Source organism: Merops nubicus, unplaced genomic scaffold (genome assembly GCF_000691845.1).
Source record: "Merops nubicus isolate BGI_N331 unplaced genomic scaffold, ASM69184v1 scaffold45273, whole genome shotgun sequence".
NCBI lineage: Eukaryota > Metazoa > Chordata > Aves > Coraciiformes > Meropidae > Merops > Merops nubicus.
Window position 1 is genome coordinate 24,823 of NW_008601796.1, and position 18,587 is coordinate 43,409.

Genomic DNA, 18,587 nt, shown 5'->3' on the forward strand with positions numbered 1-18,587 from the left:
TTAGAAGCCTAAGAACATGAAACACACCTTCAAGAAGAGTCTGAAAGGGGACAGCAAGGTTACTCTGAAGAACAGGGAAGATATGCCCAGTATCAGTGGTGAAATGTGACCTTCTCACTATCCAGCCTTCAGTGGCCACCTAGCCAGCCTCTGCAGCTTGGTCCCCATCACCTACAAGCCTGTGGCACTCCATGAATTGTGTAGTTCTGATATGAAGCACCTCCATAAGCCAGCACCATTCACTTGTGAGCCAACAACAAACCTGGTAGTGGTATGAGGAATAGCAACCTTTCCTGTAAAGGTCGGCACAATATCTGGAGTCTATCTTAACTTTTGACCATTAAATAGCAGGTCCAAAAATGCAAACAACTGAAGTATTTTTTTTTTGTTTTCTTCCTGTATTACAATTGCACTTAGCAATTCCTGGACAGTGTACTAAAATCAAGCCCATGTCAAACATCTGAAGAGAGTAAGTTAAAAGTTGCTTGCAAACTACTTCATATTTTCTGTGGGAGAAAGCCAGAACTTGCTGTTTCATGAAAACATGGACACAGTTCCTTCATTAGTTCTCAGAAGAGAATCTGAGAAAAATAGTGCATATTTCCAGGAAGATGACGAGTCCCACTTTTATTGGAGTCAACAGCAGTATTTACAAAGGAATCATAGACTAATGTTCATTTTTGACCGTTGCTTAACAGTGCTTCAGAAGCTCTCCAAAAATATTTTTTCTGACATAGAATTGGTTCCCTAGTAAGTCTGTTTCACTTCTGAGAAATCAGAAACAATGAAGAAATCCTAACAGTTAAGAAGTAACATCTGTAATGACAATAATAATTAAATCTTATAGCACGGGATTATTCCCTCTCCTCTGTCTCGTTTCAATTAGTACCAGAAACCAACCTTTTCATTTCACCGACTTTTTCTCTTTCAAGATCTCCCGCTTTTGCTGTGCAGCTTTCTGCCTTTCCTACTTTACCATGCTGCAGAAGCCACTTGTAAGTAGCTTGCTTACACTTGCGTTTTGGATTTGTGACTGCTGTATTGTCCACAGCACATCTTTGCCGATAGCAAATGTTGAGGTTCCAGTTCAAGAAAAAACAACATGATATAATTCTGGAAAAATGTGACATGAACCTAAATGGGAATAATGGTGACATTTATTGTTAGCAATTAGCTTGATTATGATTGCACTTAGTTGCTCCAGAAGAGGCTAGAAGCCCGTGTACTACACTAGCAGAAGAAGCAGTATAGCAGAAGGCACTTACTTCCCAAACCCAAATTTATACCCTTTAAATAAACAGCATGGATATATGGAGACCTGAAAAGAAATATGGGCATCTGAGGACTCTGTGGAAGAGCCTGGAGGTGAAGTTACAGCTTTGTGCATCAAATGCAAACTGTGACTGATATCTGCCAACTGCAGGAGTGACAAAACATGGGAAGGGTGAAGAACAGCAACAATTTGCGCTGACCTGTATTGTTCAGTATAGGTTTAGTGAGTGGGTAGTCTTACTATAAATGTATTTACTGTTTGTTGAGGCTGTTGCTCATTAAGACTGGTCAAGGTACTTAAGGTACAAAAACTAGTGTTAACTGAGATACACAATCATACAAATCATTCAGTCTCTCTTTGGAAAGGAATCTATCAACATGGAGACCTAAGCTGTCACTTGCTAGTTAGTAACTACTTAACTGACTGAGTTTGCTAAAGGAAAGTGGACAAACCTAATATGAAAAGGAAGAAACTGATGATTTTAAACTCTATGCCATCCACAGGAAATACTCCATACCAGCCTCCTGAACTGCTCTCAAAGAGCAAGAAGAAAAGGCAACACTCCTGCAGCAAAAAAAAAAAAAAAAAAATCTCAGGGCTTGTTTGAAAGACTCAGGACCACTAAAGAACTGTAGCACATCCTGAGACAGCGTCGGGTGTTTATTTAAACCACTGTAGATCCATTTGGGTTACAGTTATGTCTAGAAATCTCTTAACGATCATTACTTTTACTTTGCTTCTGGATGAAAAAAAATAAATCTGAGTCTTAATGTATGAGGTCAAATAATCAGGAAAAGCCCAAACAGCCTGTATCTCCTTTTCCCTTCTGTGGCAGGCACATAGTTAAACAACTCAGTTGAATTGAGTCCTTGCTCAGAGCACTGGAAGGGAAAAAAACAACACGAAGGGTCAAGAGAGAATGAGAGAACATGGTCTTGTTTTATGTAAAACAGGTTTACAGCTAAAACTCTGGGAAGTGCTCAGGTACTAGCTACGGAACCAGACTGATTTTTAAAGATAACTAGGTTGTAACTATATAGGTATTCCCACTTTAACCTAAGGGTTTGGAAGGGGTTGTGAGGCTTTAATTTGTTTGGTTTTTAAGCAGACCTGTTTGAAGGTCTTGGATGGTAACTGTATTTCACCCTCAGGAATCAGCTGACTTGGACTGATTTTATGAGACACCATTTTCTGTTGAGCAGATCAACAGCAATTGTCAGGTTATTATTTTTTTTCCCCAGAATTGTCAATGAATCTAGAATTGAATGCTGCAAGACATGATCTGCTCTAAAGCATTAGAGATCTAAAATCATTCCTAAAAATAATTGTTTAAACCTGGAGGTGTTCCATAAAGAGGATTTAAAAATTAAATACTTTTCTTTTTAGCTGAAATGTCCTTTTACTCTGAAATATTGTCTTAAAAAGTTGAAACAAGTGATGAGGTTGAAACAGAAACTAGACGCCTTGAAATTATTGGGACAAAATATTTGTATGACCTGATCCAAAAAGCATGGTATGAGCTGTGTTCCCCGGCTCTCTGCATGCACAAGGCTTCCAAGAAAAGCTGAAGGGGTTCTGGTTTTAGAGGCATACAGTTCACTGCTCTGTCCTGCATGGCATTTGACAATCACACAGATTTTTGTAATTCTGCTTTGCAAAGGACATGTGAGTCTAAACATTTTCTTGTCACAAAGGAAGACTAATTATATGCACATTCTGTTTGGCAAGATATGCTTTTATCCAGATATACATGAGTAGATGTCTGAGACGGGCTGGTCTCATCCCAATGTAAAGCCTGAGCCAGTCCACTGAAATCACTAGAGCTGCAGTAGTCTAAGCAGTGAAAGTTAAATTAGAAGCGAGATACTAGAATAAAGCAATATTTTGTGGTTTTGTGGTCTTAACTATTTTGAAACATTTATCAGTTTTTACTTTGGGAAGCATAGCTTTTACATTTTTAAAGAAAGATTTAAGCACACAAATGTGATGTTACTTATAGCTGTAGAACTTTTAGATTATGTTTTGCAAATACATATTTTTCAATTAAAAATATTTGACAGAACTCTGGAAAGCTTACTAATATCAAAGTGAAACCTTCACATGGATATGATCATCATTTTACAAACATTTCTCCACAATACAACTTGTAAGTGAAACACATAGGAAAGTTTTGCCTTTGTTCCATTAAATTTTACACAGAATAATTCATATAAGACTTGAAAAAATATTTGACATAGGCTTAATCACTTATAGAAATGAAAGGGAATTTTCTTTGCTGAACTAAAAGTGATTTCATTTTGCAGAATTATACTGAGGCATGTGCATACTGAAGGTGTCAGAATATTACAGAAATTATAGTGAGATCACATTTTAAGGTATAAGTTATTGTTCCATTAATACAAAGATAATTGAAGAGAAAAACAAACAAACAAACAACTCTAAGCAGGTTTAAAATATGAACTTCTGTCTCTCTGTAGGATATTCCTGAAGGAACTTAAAGAAATAAGAGCAAAATTCAACAAGTAATTTAGAAACCATAGCATAGCCATTAATGAAATCCTGATTTAACTTCAAAAAAATTATTTGCAGATCTCTAAAGATCATTTGGTTTAAATAACCTTCTAGCATCCTGCAGTTTCAAAGTAGAATTGAAGAATAGAATGTGAACATGTCCAAGTGAGAACATGACAATATCCTACCTTAGGCTGTCTTCAGTCTGACCATTTCTTGAAGAAAAATAATCTCTTTAATGTACTGAATCCTCCTTTCCTTCTTTTTCTTTTCTTTTTTCCTAAGACTATGTATAAATAAAACTTCTTAATTCTGCTGTGTCCTTATCCAGATGACGTCTTTTCTGTGAGAACTTTCTTTAAGACTAGCAAAGGAGTGACACAGGCCAGAGGTTATATAGTTTACTGATTAACTTCATTACAGAGAAACTTGTTTGTAAATGTCTGAAAAAACAGCAATATCCATTCCCACTGTGGATTTATCTGGATTTTTTTTTTTTTTTTTACCATTCAAGGTAAAAATGTAAAAAAGTAGCCTAGCCATTGTAATTTTGTATCTATTGTGCTTTATTTACGAAATTTTTATCAACAAATATTTAGTTATGCCAGGTGATTCACTGCAATAGAATAACCTGCTCAATATCACCAGAAGCACATTTTAGTGGACTGGATTAACAGATATTTTTTAAGCACAGAAATGTATTCTCAGATGTTGTGGTTTGAGGATTGGGGGTGGGACAGGTGACAACCAGGACCCTGAGGGTCCTGGGGGGGAAGCGGTTGTTCCCTCCCCCTTCCTCTCCACACTCTTTAAAAGAGGCCACAGGTGGGGGCTCCAGCTGGGGGAGAGCTCAGCGGGGCTGCACCCACGCGGTGCCGAGCAATCCTGCGCCATCTGAGACCGGGTGTTGTATAGCTTGTGTTTACTTTGTTTTCCCTCCATCTTTGTGTATATATCTACCTCCCTTCTTGCTTTCTGTTCCCTGTTAAACAATATACCTTATTTTTATTAACTTCCAATCAGTGCAAAGTCTCTCTTACTCCTGACTTCCCTTGTCTATCTCTCCATCTGGGGAAAACTAAGGGATAGGGAGGGGGAGCACAAATTCTACTCGGTGGGGTCCTGTCCTGAGCCCTTAAACAGGCACATCAGAAAAAGGGCAAAGCACTCAGGCCATACTGGACACCTCTGCATGACAAGATAGAAGAGTTCTACAGAGATGTCCTTGACTCAGGGACAAACATCAAGGATGGATTCTCATCTATGTAGCTGAGGGGTAACTCTCTAGAGTCAGAAAGATGCAACTGAGCTATGTAGTCTTTGTAGCTGATCTTGCTCTTCTCAGCCCATGTAGACTCATGTGGCTCTCAGATATTGTTAATATATGTAATTTTGGTTCAAAGCAACTGTAACATTGTGAGGGCTGTGTTGGCTGCCACTACAGCATTACCGGGAGAACATGAAGTCAGAAGATTTTGTGGCATGCTTCGGTTTGATGGCAGCTAGGGTATGAAGATACAGACCCCACTGAGACACTGTTGGAGGACAGTGCAGGGTAGAAGGATCCAAACCTATTGCAGTCATGTCCATGCTGTCTTTTTGGGAACAGTCCCTGGAGTAAGCCCATGTCTCAAATACACCTGTTAAAGCAGTCCAAAACAGAGCTCCAGAGCACAGCAAGAGTTGAGTAGTGTCAAGATTCACAGTCAGGGTGCTGCATCTCTTTTGGGCTTCAGCCTCTTTCATTTAGCACCGCAAATGAGCCCACTAAGACCCAATATCTTACTGGTGAACAGAAGTATGTCTGAGAAGCACATATGAAAGTAAACAGGCAGAGAATCAAGCCCCAGACTGAAAGATTCTCCTTATTTTATGGGACAGTCTCCTTTCCAGACTATGACTGACAAATGCCATACACAAGCACAAAAGAAAGCATTGCACAAATGCCTTGTAGTTGCCTTGCTTGGTGGTACAGCTTTCACCCTCAGAGCCCTGTCCATCTGCATTCCTTCTCGTTAAATTTTGTCAGATTTCATCTTTGTTTGGTTTGGCTCACTTCATAATTATTATACGTACACGATGTTCTGTTTTAATTTATGTCAGTTTCCTTTTGATTTGGGGGTCTGTTACAGGCCTAATTATCTTCTCTGCAGGAATGAAGCCAGATGTTACATCGTCTGCCAGGTGGTCCTTAAGACATGTAGTTACTTAACATACCTTATGAACTTGAAACTAATCAGTTTGGACACTTGATTCTACTACTTGTTTTTTATTTTTTAAAAAGCATAATGAGAATAAATAAAAATTTCTCTAAAAGGAGTCAGACTTTTAAGCTCATCTTAGGTACTGTTCAATGCCTACAATTTTCAATGGTATTTTGTTGTTCTTACATTGTCAAATATTTAAGACAATTTTAGATGTATTGCTTTCTCTTCCCCTTTGTTACATGTAATTTTTTGTTTGTTCTTCCTTGTCCATTTCAATACAGCTTTTAAGAGTGCTCTTTCACCCAAAAAATGTCTTTCTCAGCTAGGGACATACACAATGAGGGTGGCATTTCTTATCTGGTTATATTTTGATGTTATATTACAAGGAAACATTGTCAGGCCATCAAAAATACTTAAAAAAGGTCTTTATTCAAATTAAATATACAATAGTACTGACTTATCTTTCCAGATTCTGAAGAATAATTGCATCTGACAGGTTTCACACTTAACATCTTGCATATTAATAACTCACATATAAAATGTTTTCACAGAAAACAGAATGAGGCTGTTACTTCAAAGGCCTGTTACTTACTTATTGTATAAATGACAGTGAGTCAAATGCTTTATATATTTCAGATGCCGTACAAATATATAAGATTACCCTCCACATTTAAAATATGAAGGAGACATTTTTGGGGTCTGAAAATTAGTTCAGTCTCTTGTAAAAAAGAGCAAGTGATAACCTTTGGAAGAAATACAATATTAGGGATACAGGTATTTAACTCGTGTTTTGTCCCTAATATGGAAAATTTTCAAAGAAAACTGAAAGATGTTATCAAATACCTTTTCTGCAACAGTCTTGCTGTCCCAGCTGAATTGTCAAGCCTTAGAACAAGGACTGTCAGCTTCAGCACAGTGTTCTGCTAATGTACCTCAGCACCTTCTAGGTCACAGCTTGTGTCCAGTCAGTTTGGACTAAAGCAGAGGAGCTCAGACCAGTCTAAGTCCATCATGGTAGAAGTGTCCACAAAATAAATTCATGGCACTCAAGTGAACTACAAAGCTCCCCCAGGCTTTAAAGACCAGAATTTCAGTTCTAAATTACAGGGGTTCCAAAATACAGATTGGTAGGTGTGTCACTTTCTCTTCATTTAGGGTATGAAACTGGACCAGTTTTGACATAGCTGACCCTGGTAGGTTTTAGGGGGCTTGTGAAATAAAAACAGGGTTTGACTGAGGAAGAGAAGTACTGTAACAGGACAGGTACCATGGAGATCCATGCACCTCTGGGATTTCTTGTCATCAAGAGTCCCTTTCCCTCACTGGGAAAACCAGAGCTGCAAGGAAGGAAAAGTTGATCTTGCATGCAGGTGCTATAGAAGACATATAATTTCATGTGTCTGGTTTTGGCCAATTAAAACAGATATTTTCTGTAAAGAGACCTAGGATGTTTCTAAATCACTTGCACAGCAAGGCAAGGAAATAGAAGCTATTTTCCAGGAAGACAGAGTGGGAGGGAAGGACCTTCATTTCTGCTAAGTTAAAGATCCTTCCTCTTTTTAATTTTGAGACCCTTTTCCCAGGGACTCATAACAACAGAATTGAAAAACTATAGTTAAAGCACACTAATTCCAAAGACACAGAGATACTTCACCTTAGACATATACTGTTAAAAAAGCAACATACAGTTTCCAACTACTGAAAAGTAGAAAACCTTTTTTTTCCTTTAAACTCTTCTGAAACCTGCTGTACCTAGAAACATTCATAGTAAGTATGTAGAAGTGCCCTGGAATTACCATGGTGATGAGGCTCACAGCACAAGAAACTTGCAGTTGGTATTTCTTTTAAGACACCTGGAGCTAATGTTTGGAGATTTGAAGGTCTAAAAACATTCTCCCTGTAGACTGACTGAAGTATAATAAAAAGATAATATATTTCCAAGGATTTTTACAGACTGTGAGCATGCATCTTCGAAAAAGGAGACTGTTTTGTATAAAGGCTGATGTTTGTGTGACAAAAATTTCTCATTTGTATTACCTCAGAGCTGCAATGTTTGAGAAGTCCTGGGAGAAATGTATAATCTAAGGGTCATTTAAAAGAAAAGCTTTCTTCCTGTTTTTTGGGTTCACAAGGCTCTATGTGCCAAAATGGAATGTCAAAAAAGTGCAAGTAGTTGAGAGGCAAAAGCATTTCCTACAGGCATTTTGTAGAGTCATGTTTTCATGAGTAACATTCTCTGTGGACTCAATTGCATTTTATATCTAATGGGCTTTTTCCAGTTATAAAAGCAAAAGACATCAAATTTGTAAAGAATTCACTCTGAGACCCAAGTGACATCTGGCAAAATAGGATCAAGTGGTCATACAAAACAGAAGTCAGCTTAAGTGAAACACAGCAGGAGTTCCAAGTCTCCTTCCTAATGGGATCCCTTATTCAACCCCTTAGTACATTATTTCTTTCTGTTAGAGAAATGTCAGTTTGAATTAAATCTCTACTATGCCAAACTCTGAATACCTCTCATGGGAGACAAAGTCCCTCCTCTGATGACCTCACAAGTTCTGAGTAAGATTCCTCTTACGCAGAGAAACTGTGTAGTTAAAGTATTTTACATTAACATCCTTCCTTGTATTTTGAAGCTATCGGATCATTATTCTTTAAAAACAATTAAGTCTCCTTCTCTGGAGACTTTCAAAACCGACCTGGATGCATTCCTGTGTAACCTGCCTTAGGTGAACCTGCTTGAACAGGGGGGTTGGACTAGATGATCTCCAGAGGTGCCTTCCAACCCCTACCATTCTGTGATTCTTTAAAAAAGTAGACATTGGGGGAAAAATCTTCTTGAGGAAAATCTGAAGTTCAGTTATGCAGGACTTCTAAAGGGATGACTGGATATAAAATTTGGCATGCTAAATTCTCCCTTGGAAAGGAAGTATTTTAGTTATTTACCTAAACTATCTTAACAACATTTCTCCCACCAAACCCAAATACATTTAAGGAAAACAAAACAAAACAAAACAAAACAAAACAAAACAAAACAAACAAAACAAACAAACAAAAAAACCACCACCACAACAGTAATCCACAGTAATGCAATGGGTTTTCCTCATCATTAATGGTAATACTTTAGTTCAGCTTTATGGAGCCACGACATTTGGTGAGATGCTCCCAGCTTCCAAGAGCTCTGCAGCAGGAGTGGCTCCATATATCAGAGTCCTCGCGTGCCCCAAACCACTATTTTTGTTTCAGACAGATGAAGTAAAAATTTTTCCAGCACTCAAAAAGACAGAATGTTGGTCTTATTTGGACTGGAAACTTTGGAAGTGCTGCAGCTTTCTGTGGGGGTCTGTATTGTTTGTGAGGCTCTGAATGTATCATATTACTCGGTGAAGGTCTGCTGCTGCTGCCAAAAGGAAGGCTAAAAAAAAATGTATTAATCTCCTTTTTTTTTTTTCCCTCTTAGCAGTACATATAACAGAAGACAGCTTATAAAATATCAACCAAGAATTCTTCATTGATTAACACACCCATGCTTAGCCTTGGAAAACTTTGTGGAACTGGAGCAAGGATACTATTCCAGCCTGCATTATAAATTTTCTTGTGCATTGAAGTTAATAGCCTAAGTTTTTAATGGTCTCAATAAGACAATCATTTTAATTTCGGTAAAATTGCTTTCATAAATTCACATAATATGGCAATGCAAATACACTGCAATATAAATTTATTACAAATTAACTAAAAATATGTCTGCTCAGCTTGATTTAAAAGACTGACATGAAGATAACATCCAGGCTACATACAGAGGTCTGTCTTTGCTGAATGGTTTCAGGTATTAGAACAGTGGTATAAAAACAACCTACAAGCTCTGCTCTGAGCAGTGATAAGAGCAGCAGTGTACATGATTACATTAACACCACAGACCTATTATTTGTTATTCCTTCCACAGATATTGAAGATTCAGGAAAGCTGGCACATGTCAGCCACACACATCCTTGACTGGAGATTTCAGTGCATTGTCTTCTAGGTTTTCTGAGTAAAGGACAGCTTGCCTATTTAATCCAATTTCATGACTTACCAAACAAATGAGGGCCTTCAGCAAGAGAAAATCCATCAGCAATGGCTAGCTGATGATGTCCTATTAAATTCATTTCAGATCCCATTTATTCTTCAGTTCAGGAGGAATATTCTAATTAAGAAATATGTTGAAAGGAGACCCTGAAACACATAAAACAAAAAGCATATTTAAAACAAGATAACTAATTTTTGTGTACCTATTGTAATTCAAGAGGTTGTTTCAATCTTTACTGTAAGAAACATTGGCTTGGAGTTACAATACCTATTTCAGCCTTTAAATAAAATGCTGCCTCTGGTTTGTTTGTTGTTCCCTTGCTATGGTATATTGTATTTGCCATCTTTCTGCTGTTCTTTGAAAACTAATGGCAGTCTATGCTCCACTTTATTCAAATATTCACAGACTGTAGCTCTGGCCTGACCTGCTGAGAGCATGGTACCTGGCCTCCCCTCTAGGGAATACCAGTTGTTTGCATTATTTTTTCATCACTCCTCTGTCATCTCATTGTTGCTTACTGAAAAAGTACAAGTTTATGGGTAGGTCAGAAGAACAAGCCAGGAAACTGGAGTTTAATTTCCAGCAACTGGCTCTTTATCTTGCCTTCAGTAATTACCATCTGAACAAGATAAACAGTGGCAAAAGCAGAAAGTAAAGCCTTGCTCTAATAACCAGGCTCATCCACTCAGTCACTTTGTGGTGTCAAGCAGCCATATAACTCTCACTGGGAAAGGCTGGGACATGCTTGTGCTCACTCACTAGCATAAGCTTCCGTGCAGGTCAGATGGAGCACCTTTCACCTCCTGAAGCTGACAGTGACACTGAACCTAGGTCTTCTCCTTCCCACTCCACCAAGCTACTATATAGGAGGCAAGAGACATGCCAACTGCCTCCTACTCTAGGCTATAGCTAGAGCAGCACCTGCATCCAGGAGGAAGGTCTGCAAGAGGCTCCTTTGCCCAGGTCTGGCTAATATGGATGGGATAAAGCAACTCAAGACTGCATTTAAGGCAGGGCCATCAGCAACAGGAGAACATACAGCTCGAGAAAGGAGGTGTCTCAAGGGTTTATGCAGACACCAAGAGGATTCTGCATGAAGTTGACGAATCTGCTTCCCAGTGAGGGCTCAGCATGTCTCTTGAGCAGAAATAGTCATCTGACAAAAATGTCAATGCAGCAGGAGGTCCCACTGCTGAGAAGACTGGGAAGTAGCTTGTGAATGTGGCAAGCACACTGTGTAATTATATTCAGATTTGTCTGTAAGGATTCATTAAGCTCTATCTTAACATAAACAAAGGTTTTTTAATTAGATGCATTTTAAATGTCTGCCCACAGATAATTTAAACTGTTTACTCAGAAATGTCAAAAGCTACTTGTATCACAGACCAGATAGAGTCCTTGTACAAATAACATGTAAACACACAGGCTCAAATCTAGCACAGAAACAGTTTCGCAACAGCAAAAAACTCCACGTATTTTGGGATGGGGGATAACAACCAGCCCAGCCCCCCCGTGTTCTCCAACCATTTTACTGCCTCACTACCATATTTGTTGGGGAAGGTATCTGCTGAACTCAAGAGGTGGGGCTGCCTACATGGCTGCAAATGTCTTACAATTCCCAAAAGACTCATGACAGACTCATGACAACTTCTCATGACAGACTCTTGGGTGGGGGTTCCTCTTATAGCCCTTCACAAACGTTCTGTGATAGGAGAAGACATCAGCACGGTCAGGACCCATATAATGGTCATTAAGGGAAATATCAAAATTAAGTATCTTCAGAGGGTTTATGAATGTTTATCTGGATTTTCTTGTTGAAGATCAGAGAAGAGAGGCCATGTCCACCCCCTCCTCATGTTTAAACTCTTCAGTAGCTTTCTTACAGTCCATAGGCATGCAACTCTTGCAGTTCCTTGCAGGATTAGCTCTCCCCACAGCCAGACTCATTCCAGTTTATGGAAGATTATGTTCCATTACTACTACTATTTCTGATGTTCCTCTTCAGACCCCTTATGAGGAGCTAACACTCCAACAGCTAACATGTCAGTGTTAGGGTTTTGAATGTCTATAAGTTCATACAGAGAGTAGAACTTATATTTTTAGGGAATGATGAATGTTATATCAAAATCTTTAAAAGACCATCCCGAGATGACATCCATTTTAAAATATTTTGTTAGACTGTCAGTATACAGTCAGACTTTCAGTGCATATCTTCTTAGCTTGTAAGGTTTACCCTGCATCTGTCTAGTCTGTGGTGCAAATAAAGGAGAAAGTAAGCAAGCTATATTTTTAAATGCTAATATACTGTCTGTTTTTACAGTCTCTTTGAAATGTCAATAAACTTGTTTCTGTGAGGCTATTCCATTTTTTAACATGTCATTAAAAATGTCACTCTTTAAAGTCAAGATAGACTTCTTAGAATCTATCTTTACACACACACAGAGAAACCTGGTGCTATTAATACTACCTTGTTTATAGTAAGAAACTTGAGGCTACGTTTGTCATAACTTCCCAGTACACTAGGATATTACAGGTTTTGTAACTCACCCTTCCTGCCACTTGAATTTTGATCTGGATAGGTTGAGGTTGAACGAAAAGTTCATGAACATTTTACAGTTCCCACTGCTTTTAATACTTGATTTTTCTTAATATATTCAGACGATGTAGACCATTTACTGGACTTGATGGAAGAAACTAATTCTACCTTCTGAGGATTTCTGCAAGGCGTGAGACATGATCACCATTAAAAAGGCTGGAAATATATTTTCCATTACATATAGCTTTGGTACTTTAAATTTTTCTGAATACCAAACTCTTCATAAAATACTGATTTATGTTTGGCATTGATATGTCCCTGAGTCCAGACAGCTGATAGGAATTTACCCTGTATTAGATCTATCCATTTATTTCACCAGTATTTAGAAGCAGCAGCTACTGATTTCCAGCTTTCAGACCTACACCAAGTACACAATACTTAAGCATTTAAGCACCACTTATTCCACACATTATTCAGTTCTGGGAAACAGTATAGGTGACTATAAGCTGATGTTGCAAGGCGTCACAGATTCAGGGGTGGACTCTACTTTCAGAGTTGGTTTCAAGATGCACACCCCATCATTAGTTTCTTCTCTGCCTAATCTTCCTAGGCTGTGTTTGCTGCAATTAAACAACTGTGGTCCCAGCTGGCTGCAACACCCATGAAGTAGAATTGCCCTGGCCAATAGGATGACAGACAGAGAGGCACCCAAATTGCTAGCAGCACAGCCAGGTGACAAAGAGTGCCACATGCAGCATCTATGCACAGAACCTCTTGGCAGAAGCACTCCTTCCAAAGATAAAGGGTCTGAGGCTTTTTTTGGATGGTAACATAAAGCTGTGTCATGACAGCTTCTGAGTAAGTTCAACTACATGAACTGGGATCGGTAACCACTCTCTTAATTCAGATTTATTTATTCACCAAAACCCCATAATAGTGGAATGCTTCTTGATATTCATGCTTGGTATGACTAAACTTTCACAGGTATTTCTACCTTATGCTTGCTTCATATATGAACTGTATCCTTTTGCTACTGCTATTAAGATGAGTCTAAGCTACCTTAGAAAACTTGACTGGTATTCCGTCCTGAGGTGTAACAAAAATATTCATCAGATTATAGGGAAAGCTTACATAGAGGCAATAGGTGGACAGGAAATCAATACGGCTCTCCAAAGTGAAAGAGAAATAAAGACGCATGGGATAAGTTACAAACCTTTTTTTCTCAAATAATTATTTTATTCACATACAAGTTATTTAGTTAACTTGTTAATAAAACTGTTTACTGCACCACTTCTTGAGTTCTTTATACATATCAGTATGTATAGAGTAAAATATATGCCAAATGACTTGAGATTATTTTCATCAATTGCATATTGAAAGCTCTGAATTACATAAGATTTTATTACATATACCCTTCTAATCAATGCAAGTTTATGTATTCTATGTTTAAATGAGAAAATTGAGGTGTGTATTATTATGTAGATTGTTCTTTCACCTTATGTACATGAATCCATATTTATTCATCTTTCTTGTGTTCATGGGAGCTTACAAATATGCATACACATATGCATGTGGGTGTAAGGTTTCAGATTCATTTTGGACTCTTATCAGTGGACGACCTCTGGCCCTGTTATGGTCACTAGTATAGCTTCCCTTGGCTTCTGTGTAAGGTTTTCTTGTAAATCAAGCCTTTTAATGAAAGAAAGTTAAAATCAACTGGTCTCACTGAAAGACAAAAGCATCATAGCCTCATGCTTTCAGGTAAAGTAAAAATACATTTGATAATCAGGAAAGCCCCGTGATAGATTCAATCATTCTTCTTTTGAAGGTAAAATGCAATTAGACTATTTAAATTCCTCAATAAAGGAAGATATATCAAAGCACTGGTAAAATTTTCACTAATATTAGTGAAGTACATTTCCATCCTTCTGTCCAATAATACTGTCCTATTCTTTACACATCTGGTTACCAATTGCTCAAAGATAAATTTCAGTAATGTCATTAATCTATAGCCCTATCCAAACGCTGTTAACATCAATGGGAAGATTCTCATCTATTTCACAGGCTTTTGATCTGGCCTTTTTGTAGAATATTCAATGCAGTGCCTCACTTATTTGAGAGGCATATTTATTTGCTTGTTTGTCTATTTTAAAGGGTATCAAAGAGACATGAAAGCATTTGGAAGATTTGTGCTCCTTGTTTCTAGCCTTTTACTAGAACAACTGATGCAAAATACAAGAAACGATATGAGCAAGCCTGCAAACTGGTGGCAGGACTGGTGTTACTGTGCTTTTTTGCAATTTACTGGTGAGACTTTTTAATATGATGTCCAAAGCCAGAGCAGCAAAGAGACACAGGAGACAGAAAAAAATACAGGATATTCTTACAACTTAATTCTGAAGCAAAAATAAATATCTTTGAGTCCATCACAAGTATAACTAAAAATTCTAACAGAAGTTTCAATAGCATTTCTATATGTAGATGAGTAACTTCAAAGAGCGGGGACAGCTTCTGACTGTGGCTGGGATGACTTGGTGAACACCATTTGTCTGTGTCTGCCTTTCTTCAGTATCATTTTTGTGTCTCACCTGATAAAATCACACATCCTCCTTTCTTCACCTGTTTTCGGACTCACATCTACCCTAGTGAGATCCCAATCTACATTGGGATCTCTAGGTTCTATATAACATGTGCAACAGCAATAAAAATAACAAAAGCCAAATATGTCCCACCACGATTTTAGTTTTCTGAGGCTAAATGGCTAGCAGGAGCACTCAGATTAATCTGACATTTTCTTAAAAACTGGTAATGGATTCAAATAGTAATCACTTGAAATGGGAAACCCCTTTTTGCGTGTGCTAGTTCTGTGAAATAAGTGCTAAAGTCCTGGACTTCAGAAGATGAACCTGTAATCTGTACACAAAACTAGCAAAGAAATTACAAAAAACAAATATAGCTATTCCCTTTCTGGATTGTCTTCTGTTCTCTTATTAATCACATTTAAAACATTTTCTGCTCCTAAAAGGATAAAAAAGATAACAAACCAGTACAATTTTAAGGCTGATGCACATAATTAACTAGATACTGCTACTGCAATATCTATATTTGACTCAGTTTCAAAGTCATGCTTTCTTTTCCAGTGGTACAGACATAGAAGACAGCTTCCTAAAGGCAAATTCCAGCATTGTCATTATTTTTCATGACCTTAACGTTTCTCCCAAGGGGAATTCTTGCTGTTGAGACAGTTTTATAGATGAAATTGCTTCTTATATTATTCTTCAAAAAACTTCTAGCTTTACTTTTTTTTTTATATATTTTTTTTTCCTGGTAAAAAAATCCATTAACAGCCACTAAGTAATTCAGGTAAGAAAATGGCTTTTGTGCTACACAACAGAAAGAGCTATCAGTTTAAGGGATTATTACTTACTGTTCTTTTCTGGAAGACTGCAGATGGCAGGATGTAAGAGAGTTCTGTGCTCAGTTCAGTATCCTAGCGATTCTCATAGAGGAACATTTTTGTTTTGTTTTGTTTTTTTAGGTTTAGCAGAAGCCTGTAGTGATAACACAATGAATCAAAGCTTGGACTCATTGGCTCAGTGCCCTAATGGACAAGGATTACTCATTAACAATTCTTTCTTTACAAAACTCTCCAAACACAAGCTGTATTAAAACATCGTGAATCCCAGCTTGTCTGTCAGCACAGACTTGAGATGCTCATTAATACTCTGGTGGGATTCAGAGGGAAAGTTGCCTCAAAAAGTGGGGTGATTATTGTTGCTGATTATAACACTTTTCTTGCACATGTACATTTTTATGACACTTTAGCCTCTTTGTCTTTCCTACCCAAGGAGCTCAGCTATCATTCCAAGACATATACTCGACTTTGAATTTCTGTTATTCTTTACGCTTTTTAGAGGAACTGAGCATTATACTGAGTACTGAAGTAGCAGAATGGCCTATAAATCACAGTATCACAGGGATCTGAGGACATTAAAGTTCGGTTTGTGGGTCTGCCATACCCCCTAACAAACTGCATCATTTTGGTTTGGATTCATTCCATAAAGCTCTAGGCATGAACATGAAGCCCTTAGTTTTAAACCTAGTGGACTCATGCACCTTCTGTGCACAAGGGGAAGAATTTGGTACCTGTAGATGGTAAATCACATCCTGAAAGGACTGCACTGCATCTGAATATACTGATCACTGACAGACAAGGGACCTTGAACCACTACATCTCCATTTATCAAGTAGAAGAATTTAAAGTGGAACATGTCCAGACTGGTCTGTTTCAACATCCCACCTACACAGCAAGGGTAATAATTACCTGTTTTGCATTTCTAAACATATCCAGTGGGGGATGAGTTGATATGGCACTGGTATTGAGGCAATTTTCAGCCAGAGGGGACAGCTGGCAGCATCGCTCATGGTAAATGAGTTCATGTCTGCCACACAGGGTATACTCTCCATATATCTGTTTTACAAATCCACGTTTAGCAAAATTGACAAAGTACTTTCAAATAGAATTCTTCCAAAACAACCCTACCCACAGGAGACAGGTGGTGTCCACTACTCCAAACATACGTGCATCCCATCTGACACTTTCCAGTAAATGTCCACTCCCATATTGCCTAGGAAACACATGCCAAAAAAATCCCCTCTTTGGTCATCTTGAGGCCAGTGGTGGGATTTGTCCCTTACCAGATCAAGCATAGGTTGAACCAAGAAGTCCAACAAATGTCATGTCTCATGAAGCTTTCCATCTCTTGGATAGTTCTGGTGACCTTAAATCTCTTTTTCTGCTTTCAGCCTCCTGCAGCATTGGTCCTAGTTTGTGGCACAAAGCAATTACTATTTAGAAGTCCCTAGAGACCAGCTCTCAACAAAGGTTCTTCCCCAAAAAGCCTTTTCCTCTGTGTGGATGCTGTTTGTCAGACAGCAAAGAGCTCGTCACAAAGAAAACCAAATTTAATACCTCTATTCACTAACAAATTTGTTCCATTAAAACTTTTTTCCTCTCCTTACAATAACAACGAGGCAAGTGTCAAAGTAGTGCTTTGTCCACTAATCAATACTTTAAAGACATTATTGGAAAAAGAAAAGAAAGAATCCACATGATCCAAAAAGGAGATGTTGCCTGTAGCAACGACGTGGCATTACTATTTCAAGCCAGGTGTTTGTATTTTATTTTGGCTGACGTGCAAATGAAAATTGAAGCGAAAGGAATTAGAGCAGTGTTAGGAGAAACTACCTACCCAGCATCAAAGAAGAGAAGATGAAGGGAAGAGATTAAAATCCAGTGACTTATAAATACATTATAGTTTTTAAATAAGATGGTATGCTATAATTTTTAAAATTTCAGAAAAATAACTGGCATCCTAAAACTTCTCCACACAATATTAACATTACTTCTGTAACTGACAAATAGCACGCGTTCTAAAATACATCCATGACATTATCAGTGCAAATACATGTTCAGCTACAAAACTGGAGATACATCTAACATTCAGGGCTAGAAATCTGTCTACCTAGAAAATATCACTTTGTAAACTCCACACTCCATTAAAGAATTTGGGGTTTTGTTGTCAGTCCTGTTTGCTGCTCCTCCTGCTATGCTACCACTGAAGTAATTGCCACCCCATACTTACACTGACAAGGTAGCTCCATGGCCTTAGCCGTGGAAAGGCAAGACAAATTCTGGCAGCAAAGTAGCTAGCTGGTCACCCAAAGTGTGGATAGGAAAACCTAGAGCAGGAGGAGACAGAGGGAAAGGAGGAAAAGGCAGGTTGGGCATTCATCTTCAACATTTTCTTCTCTTCACACCCCTATGAATACATCACCACATCTTAAAAAAAAAAAAGGCAACACAAATGACCAGCACCTTCTCCTTTTTGTAGAGAGAATCTTATCAACAGCTGTTCAACTTTCTGCCTACTCCTCACAGCCAGTTACTTGGAGCTCCAGCAGCATTATGAGAAGCTCAACATGAGCCAGCAG

General features: G+C 38.1%; 1 protein-coding gene across 1 annotated transcript in view; it reads right to left on the reverse strand.

Moving 5' to 3' along the window:
• Window positions 1–10,203, reverse strand: part of LOC103770819 (bile acid receptor-like) — a 34,105-nt gene extending 23,902 nt beyond the window's left edge. The window contains 1 exon segment of the mRNA XM_008938096.1: window positions 10,064–10,203. Within this exon segment, the coding sequence (XP_008936344.1) occupies window positions 10,064–10,148 (85 nt within the window). The 5' untranslated portion in view covers window positions 10,149–10,203.
• Window positions 10,204–18,587: the final 8,384 nt, after the last annotated feature.